Source organism: Lactuca serriola, chromosome 9 (assembly GCF_051521515.1).
Source record: "Lactuca serriola cultivar US96UC23 chromosome 9, Lser_US96UC23_V15, whole genome shotgun sequence".
NCBI classification, from domain to species: Eukaryota; Viridiplantae; Streptophyta; class Magnoliopsida; order Asterales; family Asteraceae; genus Lactuca; species Lactuca serriola.
Window position 1 is genome coordinate 66,986,138 of NC_136416.1, and position 10,959 is coordinate 66,997,096.

A 10,959-nucleotide genomic window follows, 5' to 3' on the forward strand; every position below is an offset into this window, starting at 1 on the left:
GGCATTCCAACCTGATGGTTAACTGGACCCGACATGTTTGATTATATATGTGATCTGTTTATATGGTGGTAGTTTGGGGGAAACTCACTAAGCTTTATGCTTATCCAATTGTTTATTGTTTTAGGTATCAGTGGTGTCTATGAGAATGAGAATGTGGGACTGTACACACGCACACACATCAACAACATTGAGGATTCCACGTTTTCTATAAAACTTTGATTGTGAATAAATTTTAAAATAGTAGGTATATCTGTGTACATCAACTTACATACAAATTTGTGGGTTGGGTTTGTTGAGCCTATCTTAATTGTTGAAAAACGACCCATATGTATAGAAGAGCATCTTGCAAAGAGGACTAGAACTAGTTATTAGTGTCCCAACCTTATTGAGGTCTTTGTTGCATCAAGAATGACGGTCGACTTCCGGTTGGTGTTGTTTCGATAGCTGGTGTTTGCCAATTGGTGGTTATTGCTTGTGACATTTGGCTTGGTTAGGCTAGTGGTTGTTTGCGTTTGCATTGTTAATTCCTGTTTGGACCACAATTTAAGGATTAAAACTTTATCTTCAAAATAGACAGAGACAATGAAATATAAATATATGGAGAATGATGGTCAACTTGATACATTCTTTTCTCTTCAAGAAATAATGTAGATCGCGCTTCCAAAAAGGTGGGAAGGAGTGAAAGTTAAGAGATCAGATAGACAATTTAGTGATACTTTGGTGTCAAGCTATATATATATATATATATATATATATATATATATATATATATATATATATATATATATATATATATATATATATTACAATGTTTTTAGGAAACTGAGAGTCAATGTTTGCAAGAAGGTCAGATATTGTTATGATCCGAGTATAGTCATAAGAGATAGTACTGCCACCAATTATGATGTTACAAAGTTTATTGTCAACTTGAATCGAATTTTATCCTTGTTGACTCTGAAGAAGTTCTCGCGGTTGATCCAGATCGAACGGGCAACATATTTCTTCTTGAGTATCATCTATATTAGCGGCTGTGAGATCGTCCCACACATCCAAAGTTTTATAATGTAACCCATCTTCGTACATTCTGGATTAAGCGGGTTGGACGACTGAGCATCAGATGATTCATCACTATAATAATAAATCATGTTGAATGTGATGCAATGTGTTTCAAAAAGTTCTCTCCAAACATCATAATTTAATTGATCTTAATTGTAATAGGAATGAATATTTTGATTTAGTCTCAATCACAAATAATTCTCTATAAATAAACATCAAATATGATCATAAAGTCAACTTTAAGAGAAATGAATACTTTGTAATGCTTTTCAATTTCACATAATTATTTATAAATTAGCATAAAATTATCATACAATGATGTACGTAAATGACTTATTTAGCATGCTTTAATTTTTAATGTCCAAACATGTAGTAATTCTTTAATATTTCGATAGAAAAGGATATGGATGAACCAATATTTTTGTAGGATGATATCTTAAAGCTTTTCTGAAAACCGGTCCACGGTAATATTTTTGAAAGTTTGTCGTATAGTATTTAATTCTTTTTATGGGATACTTCCCTTCTCTATCCACGAACCTCCCTCCCCCGTTCATCCAAAATTTCAAGCATTCATTCATCACTTATATAAGTCTCCTTTCATAACACCTTATTTTCCACTTCAAATTCATCACTTCCCAATACTCCAACCTTTAACATCTGCAACAGATACCTTATTTTCCACTTCAAATTCATCACTTCCCCACACTCCAACCTCTAGCATCTGCAACAATGGCTTCCCCTCATGAATCTTCAACTCTCGACCTCATCCGTCAACACCTTCTCATCGACGACTTATCTTTCCTTCAGAAATACTCTCTTTCCCACAAATCACACATCGTTTCTCCCACTCATTCGTCTTCTTCCCAATCCTCTTCTCTTGATAGCCTTCTTGTTAACAAGTCTGTTTCCAGCGAAAGTGGTGTGAGTAATGGTAACAACAACAGCTTAAAAGAAAGAAAACCGTCTTTAAAAAAGCTTTCCATTCCGTTTCCTCCTCCGCCGGTGGTGGCGCCGGTGAAAGTGGACGACGTCGACGAGAGGAGACATTACAGAGGAGTGAGGCAACGACCATGGGGGAAATTTGCGGCGGAGATTCGCGACCCCAACAAGAAAGGAACCAGGGTATGGCTAGGAACGTTCGACAGCGCCATCGACGCCGCGAAGGCGTATGATAGAGCGGCGTTTAAACTTCGTGGTAGTAAGGCTATTTTGAATTTCCCACTGGATATTGGGTATGAAGAGGAAGCGGCGGAGGTGCCGGCGGCGAGGAGTAGCTGCCGGAAAAGAGTTGTCAGAGAGACGGAAACGGTGGATATGGAAAGCCAAAAGGTTCCGAAAGTTGAGCCGGTAACGGAAGAACCTGTCGCCGTTAAGACGGACGCCGGTGTTGGGCCGTTAACTCCGTCATGTTGGACGGCCGTTTGGGATTTTGGGGAGGGTAACGGAAAGGGGATCTTTGAGGTGCCGCCGTTATCACCTTATCCAAATATAAACTTTTCGTCTGGTTGTATCGTCAGTTAAAGAACTTTTAACGGCGCTTACTAAAAATCTAGAACCCCAAATGGCGGCTAACTATGTATATACAGAAAAGGAAACATTTTGCTTAGTATTCATTAAATTTGTTGATTTGTTTGTTCTTTTACGCGAGAAAAGTTAGAAGGTATTGCAAAAAATTTCATTATAAATAAATATTCAATTTATGTTTAATTATTTAATGAATTCAGTTCCAATGGTTATATGCTAAATCTATATATTAAGATAATCTATTAAGCTTATGAAGTATTAAGGGTTTCTGGTCCTATCAGATGTTAATTTTCCTTTTTGAAGTGGAAGTGGAAGGTTAAAGTTTTGTTTGAAACATAAAGTAAAAATATATTTAGTTTAGGATAAATTAAATTTGTTGTTTAAAATAATATCCTTTCAATCATTTTATCCTCTTCCCATATTGCCATCTTGATTTGCGAGTCTAAAACTTATCCACAAGTACGAATTTTTTGGTTGAAGGCTCATTATTCAACCATCTTTTTTTAGAGAATGAAGGTGAATGTAGCTGTGTAGCATATAAAATTGTTTACAATGTTTTATCACCTGAGTGTATCTTTTCACTTCCTCAAAACCATTTTTTTTAATTATTTTTCACATTAATAGGTATAAATTTTGTACCATATAAAATTGTTTCCAATGTTTTATCACTTGAGTGTACCTTTTCACTTCCTCAAAACCAATTTTTATTTATATATTATTTTTCACATTAATAGGAATAGATTGATACGTATACCTTTGATGTAGAGATTTCAAAGAATACTTTATTATTACACTACGTTTATCGGTGCGTCTTGCGACCGATTGTGTATAAAAAAACAAGAAAGAAAGTCAAAGATTTATACGTATAATTTATACGCGAACAAGACCAAACAAGCAAAAATCACAATCGTTTGTGCACTATTACATTGCCACATGGCAGTGTGTAATTGGGCTTTGGGGTTTTTTGTTTTAAGTTCAATTATATCATATACTAGTTTATAACATGCGTAATCACAGTTATAAAATTAATTAAAATTTTATAATAACAATTTATAATTATTAATAAGCTATTTTAAATAAATTATTAATTAAGAGATATATCAAAATTTTAAAGTTATTATAACTTCAAATTTAACATATAATTAGAAAATATAAATTCAAATTTTAAAATGAATTGCCTAATATATCTACATGATATATGTCATAATATCAATGAAAAGTTGTATTAAGATGATACTTGGCAAAAAAATTAAAACTATTCATATATTAGAATAGAGATTTGATTTATTTTAAAAATATAAAAACTATACCAAAACTTATCATTTTTTAATTTGTACAAATAAAATATAATATTGATATATTTTAAATACGTCACATTTTTTGTAAAGATATATTGTTGATAAATGTTAAACAGATTGAATTTGGTTGATGGTACTTTTTAAATATAAATAAAATAGAAAATAATATTTTAACATGTAGTCGGATCTGAACAATTGTAGATAAAGATAATCTTAGGGCTAGGCCATGATCCCTCCTAAACCTATAAAACTTTTATTTTGGATTTTTTATTTTGGGTTCATTATTCAATTCATACCTCTTCAACAAGTTAAATCTTAATTTTCACTTTGACATGTTCTAAAACTAACTATGCAAAATTCTATGTTTTGTTCGCCAAACTCCTTCAAACACCACATACAAATTTAAAATTAGAGAAAAATAAAATAAAACACGGATTTATGTGGTTCAACTATGCTGAATTACAAATTTACATGCCTATGCAATTCCAACTGAAGTGTTGCGTTCTTAAACACTTGGGGTCATCGAAGGTGCGGTAACAACTGATACATGGTATTTTCTCACAAGCAACACTCTCTCGTCCAATCCTTTTTCATATCGTTGATACTTTCGGGACACACTCACCTAGTCTTCTAAAGCCATCAGGACGTTCGATACAAGACTTCGGGATCAACTTCGTTGGACTAGAAATTACTAGGGATTACGCCACATGCGCCGACCACATCATCCGACCTACGACCATAGCTTTGATACTATTTGTTAGGATCGCGACTAGCTCAACCATGCTCAACATAGAAGAATACAACTTCTCCTTTTACCGATGTGATGGCGAAACCTATAATAATTGAACTTGGCCCATCGTAACTTTTGTCTCGAAGAAAGTGATTTTCATTTTCAATATGTTTGGTTATATGATGTTGAAATAGGTTGGCAAATAGGTACACACCACTAACATTTTCACAGTAGACATCGTAGAATTTGTTGGCAATTTGTGAAGACTGCAAAGGGGATTATACATTTAACATGTTTCAGCCACAACGTTAACAAATCTAGTGATATCCGACTTCAACACTCGATTGAGAAATCATCCCTTGACATTTTGAGGAACAGGAGAGAAGAAATTTCTTAAGAAACACACAATAGCCAGATTTGGAACGTTCAGTCGTTAGACAGCCTATCGAATCAACATATATTAGCAATAAGACCATGGGATAACGAAGCAAATGATTGAAGATCGTAATCTATAATGTCACAAATGTATTGCATGATGTGTTTGAGAACCATAAAATAAGGATTTTAGGAGTCATGTATGTAGAGATAGATCTATTGCATGACATATGTAATGTATGACCTGGTGAAAGTGAGGTAGTATAGTGCACCAACCACCCTCTGATACAATGTGGTGTAAGACAAAGAGGGACTAGAGTCATCAAATTTAGCCAAGGTATCAAATAGTGTACGATATGCTTTTCAGTTAAACATTATAACAACCCATTTTTCAAAAAAAAAATTAAACTTTTATTTTCATAAGCATCATCCATAGGAAGTACAAAAATCCCATTACATATGTATATTATTTTAGAATTCGGAGTACAAAAAGCTAAATGTGAAAACACTAGAGAATGCACGCCACGCCATCAAGCCGGACCCTTGCCCTTATCAATAGAAGTACCTGAAACATTTAATAAAACTGTAAGCACAAGCTCAGTGAGTTTCCCAATCACACAAATCATATAAACACATAATGACATGTACACACATATACATACAAGTTTTCCATGGACTCCCTCCCTAATCTTCAATAGAATGCCATGCGCTACCCCCATGGTCTTGTATCCCCGTGCCATGGGCTTCTTCCATGGTCTTGCCAAGTGTCATGGGCTCTCCCATGGTCTGCACGTAAGTCCACATATAAATCCACTAACAAACAATTACATATTCCCATGCGAAATATTTCATAATCAATAATGGGTAGGCCTTGGTGCCTTCGACCCATGAGTGTGGTGAGAAGACTCGCCTCAATACTGAACGGTAGCTGACTAGGTCATGGCTCTGAATATCAGCTCTAGTCGACCCCTAAACATAAATAACTCCTTAAATATAACTCCAAATTCCCTAACACCCCTTAAAAGTCAAACTTGGTCAAGGACAAAAGTCAAAGGTCAAAGTCAACGGTCCGAGTTGACCTAACTCACCGAGTTTTCCTTCAACTCGTAGAGTTTCTCAACTAATTGCACAGATTGGGAAAACTCACAACAACTTGCCAAGTCCTCTTAATGAACTCGCCGAGTTGGCCAGGAATCAAACAACTTAATGTATTAAGCTGTTTCCATCGAATCTAGAGGCTTCCATTCTCAGATCTCTTCCCCAGATGATGTCTAGAAGGGTAAATTTTCCAACTTTACCCTTAGAAACCACCACCATGAACCTAAACCTAAATCCATGACTTAATGGAGTGCGGTTTAACCCATTAATCCCTTAAACTCTCAAAACATAGTCCCAAAACACAGATCTGGCACCCCAAGGCTGGAATATCATGTAAAGTTTCCAACTTTACGTCCATGCACGCAAGAAAGGAACCCTAGGGCCCAAAATGGCTTAATAAAGGACTTAATGCATGGATGGGACTTAGGACCTAGGAAAGCCTGCAACTTTATGCCAAGAGAGGTCATGAAAGGGTCAGATCTAACATAATAACCCTGGAACCCTTAACCTTTTGGACACCTAACCATATACCCAAAAATCAAGATAAAACATCCAACAAAGAGAACTAGAAGATAACAACACATGGTATCGACTTTATACCTCAAAAGAACTGCAACAAATTGAGAGTTTCTGGATCAAAAGCATTCATTCCAAACCAAGCACCTTCAACTTCAAAGCTCCTTCCAAATAACACCAAAAACCACCTCCTCAAGCTCACCACAAGCTCACACACACAACCTTGGAGGGAAAATGCATGAAATAAGGGTTTTCTGGACAAGGAGGCTGGTAAAGAGGCCAACCAAGAGATTTAAGGTCCTTAAATAGGGTACAAAACCCTAAAATTAGGGTTTTCTTCACAGCCGCCAACTCGCCGAGTTGGGACACCCCGACTCGCCGAGTTGGACCAAAAATGTCTACGACCAAAACCCCTTCGACACGATGAGTGGAAGCCTCTAACTCGTCGAGTCCCCATAGAAAATAGAATAAATTAAGGAGTTTAACTAATACCATATCCAAGCATTACAAACATATTATGATGCTCTAAAATCTTCATGGTATATTTTTGTTAAGACAAAACATGCCCTAGTGGTCTCGGGTGACAACGATATTGAGAAAGAAATTAAATTTCCTAAGATCAGTCATAAAGAAATCAATGTTGAGAGTAGTAGTGATTTGTCAAAGTAAATCGAACGATCACGCAATTAAGAGGATGTCATCAAGCTATATATATATATATATATATATATATATATATATATACATACACACACACATACGGTCAAGCCTTAGTATCTAGTGATGTAAAATAGTCACGATGAATCAATCAACACCAGCTTCTCCCAAGCGCCAACGTGATGTTAAGTTTGCAAAGTTGTGTCAGCCTGATATGTACATCTTATGTAATCTTTTGTAATTATAGAATATGCGTAGTTAGTTAGAAAATCTAATATCTTAGTGATATTGTATATACTATATTATTATCGTAGATTAGATAATGTTCCTTGTTTGTATGGATTCACATCATATTTACTTTTCTATATATACTAGGGTCCAGATCATCAGTTGATCATTGAACCCTGGAGCTTTGTGCTCGTTCTTTTGGTGAGAACAATTTCTTAGTGAAAAATCTTTGTATTATTATCTTTATTCTTATTTTTAATTGATATAGATCAGGGGAACCTACAATTGGTTTCAGAGCAAGTTTTTCATATCAATTAACTATGTCTTTCTCTTCTTTTCTTCAAATCTCACTAAAACCACTTCCGGTAAAAAAATTCCACAGTTCAATGAAAAGAACTTTACCATGTGGAAGTCGAAGGAAATGATAGTCCTTGAAACTATGGACTACTCAATGATGAATATCGTCAAAAATAGTCCTCACATTCCTATGTATTAGCCCATGAAGGCCACTGTTAAAGAAAGTGAGTTAGTCAAAAAACATGTTCGTAAATTCAATGATGAAGAAAAACATATTGTTGCTCTTGATGTCAGAGCCTATGCTACTATAGGAAAATCTATTTTACATGACATCTACCACTTCATTTCAGAATAATAGATCAACTAAGGAGATGATGAATACGTTGATTGTTGCCTATGAAGGTACTAATTAGGTAAAGGTTGTTAACAAGAATAGTCTTAATCGACGATATGAACATTTTTTCACCAAAAGAATGAGACTCTCACTCAGGTCTTTAATCATTTTAATTGCTTGGTGAATGATATGCGTCAACTTAATATGAACAAGACTAGAAGCTCTATGGTTCTCCAGTTTCTTGATTCACTGAATGATAGCTGGGACCATCACATAGATGTTTTGAAGAACAGTAAAAAAAAAAGGCAACCATGGATTTGTCATATTTTCTTGGTAATCTTTGTAATCATGAAGAAACAAAGATTTTAAGAAAGTAAATCATGCAAGATTCTCACAAGAGCAGATTTGTGGCACTCTATTCGTAGAATTCTTTTTAGAATAGTGATAGTGACCCTGATTTGTTACACCCGTTTTTCTATGTAGGTCAGCTGAGAGCTCGGAAGAATCAAAAGGAGGATTTATGGGAAAGACTGAGTGCCACGTCGTAGAGAATGGATAGGCCACAACGTGGCATGAAAGATTCAACACGTGTTTTGTAACACCCCGTTTATTAAATAAATAAATAGATAAATTAATAAACGAATTGTAGCCCTAAAATCCATAATATTTTGCGGGGTGTTGGTTTCAGGGAGCCAAATGATATAATTTTGGATTTTGGGGATGAAAAGTGTAAGTTCTGGATTTGATTTGAAAAGGATTTCAGAAGTTAGGGTGTGTTTGGTAATTAATGGACTTAAATTGAAAGGATTTGAAGGTTTAGGGGGCTGATTGGTAATTTCGGGACCTATTATGAAAGGACTTTTGGAGACAGGGGCTAAAGGGGTAAATTCCAGATTTAAATTGAAAAAGATTTTAGGAGAAGGGACTAATATTGGCATAATGAACAAATGTTTGGGATGAGACACAGGATTAACCTCGGTAACCCTTTCTCCCCCCCCCCCCCCCTCGTTTCTTTGCACAAACCCTAAACCTAATGGATTCTCCTCTGCCGCCGCCATGCGTGAGTTTGCTAGCCGCCACCTCTCCTTTTCTTGCTATCCCATCCAGACAAGGCTGCCACCTGCTGCCCCGCCGATGAGCGCCACCACAACATTGCTGCCGGAGACGTCGCGGGCACTAGAGAACCGCCGAGATCATTGGAAAACGTTGTGTTCTCATGTGTGGGTCTCGAACTACCAAGAAACTGCTGGTAAGCCCATCTGTCGCCTCTTCCTCTCCTCTCCTTTGCTATTCTCGGTGAGAAGATGTTGTGCACGTTGGTTGTTGCCGCCGACAACCCTATGGTTGTTGTTTTGCTTGTTCCAGCGTCCTCAACCACCTAGTCGGTGATTGTGAGTTGTAGTCTCGCGTCATGAACAGATGAGGTTGCGATTGAAATCATGAATACTTTGTGGGTGCTTGATTGGCCAGAAAACCCGAGGAAAAACCACCATGGCCACCAACCATGGTGGTTGCCGCCATAACATCCTTTTCTGCCACCACCAGCCACTGTGAGGAGGTGGCTGTGTGCATGAATTAGTGTATGTAGGGATGTAGCTCATGAGCCTAATGATGTATGGTTTTCTCTTGGTCAGAAAAACGAAGAAAACTCATCACCACCACCTGCTACCGCCGTTCCACCATTGCTAGCCATGTTATGGGCTTTCGGGTGCAATTTGATCGACGTTTGGAGTGCTATTGGTGTTGCTTTGCCCCAAGATCATAACCACCACCACCATGAGGTGGTGGCTACTGTCGTGAACCACCGCCAACCACCACTGCCCGAGGTGGTAGTGGCTGGTACCCGACTTGATTAGACTTTAATTAATGTAAACACTTAACTATTGGATTAATTGGTTTTGTGATTGGTTGGAAAACCCTAATTAGGGTCTAGAAAACCCTAATTTTGGGAATATCTATTTTGGATTTGTCGGGACCCGCGTAGGACCATTGGTTTGGAATTTTGTACTATGCCCGACTAAGTTTGGTCTAGTGGAGTAATGGACTTAATGGATTAAGTCCTTAATGGGTTAAGTAAGAAACACTTAACCCTAATCATGCTTTTATGTGAAAAACCCTAATTGGGTTTGGGTTCTTGTTGGGCGATTTATTGGACTAAGTTGTTGTGGGCCTTCATGGGCCAATTGGGAACATATTTATGGACTTAGGAAATTATTGGGCTTTAGGATAAGGCCCATCGGAAAGTCTTGGGCCTAATTTGGAAAATTAGGCCATAAGTGGGCCATAATTGGGCCTTGATGATTATGAGATTGGAACAACGAAATGTCAATTGTTTGGACTAGAATAATTGGTTATTCCTTAAAATAAGTCTATGTATAGGTTTGGGCCCAATTTGGAAAATTGGGCCATAAGTGGGCCTTGGTAGATTATTGGGCTTTTGGGCCTTCAGAGTGTGAGTTTGGCCCTTGGTTTTGAACCAAGCTAGGTTAGGGGTAAAATTGTCCATTTACCCCAAGTGTAGATTTATGGTTATGTATTGAAACCCAAATGGTTAATTGGGTGTCGTTTTGATGATTGATAGTTCGGGAATCTATCAACCAACAGCTAGAGTTTTATATGCGGGACTTCAGCAGTGAGAGGTGAGTCTCCTTACCATACCAATGGGTCTAAGGCACTAATGCCGGCCCATTTATCTAGTTGTGATGATTATTGCGGATGTGTTATTAGTACATTATGTATTTATGTGAAGACCATGTGGGGGTTCCCATGACAATTAGTTATAAGTGGTATGTTAGTTGATTGTGTGGTATTTGGTATGCTAGTTGTTTTTGCGATACTTGCATGGA

The 10,959-nt window shown here is 36.9% G+C and overlaps 1 protein-coding gene across 1 annotated transcript; it reads left to right on the forward strand.

Annotated features, from left to right (window-relative positions):
• Nucleotides 1-1,605: 1,605 nt before the first annotated feature.
• Nucleotides 1,606-2,766, forward strand: LOC145073138 (ethylene-responsive transcription factor 5-like). Its single transcript, XM_079019699.1, has one exon. The coding sequence runs from the start codon at nucleotides 1,786-1,788 to the stop codon at nucleotides 2,575-2,577; it is 792 nt and encodes a 263-aa protein (XP_078875825.1). The 5' UTR covers nucleotides 1,606-1,785; the 3' UTR covers nucleotides 2,578-2,766.
• Nucleotides 2,767-10,959: the final 8,193 nt, after the last annotated feature.

Coding starts and splice junctions, on each gene's coding strand:
- LOC145073138 (XM_079019699.1), top strand. CDS start 1,786: ATGGCTTCCCCTCATGAATCTTCAACTCTCGACCTCATCCGTCAACAC.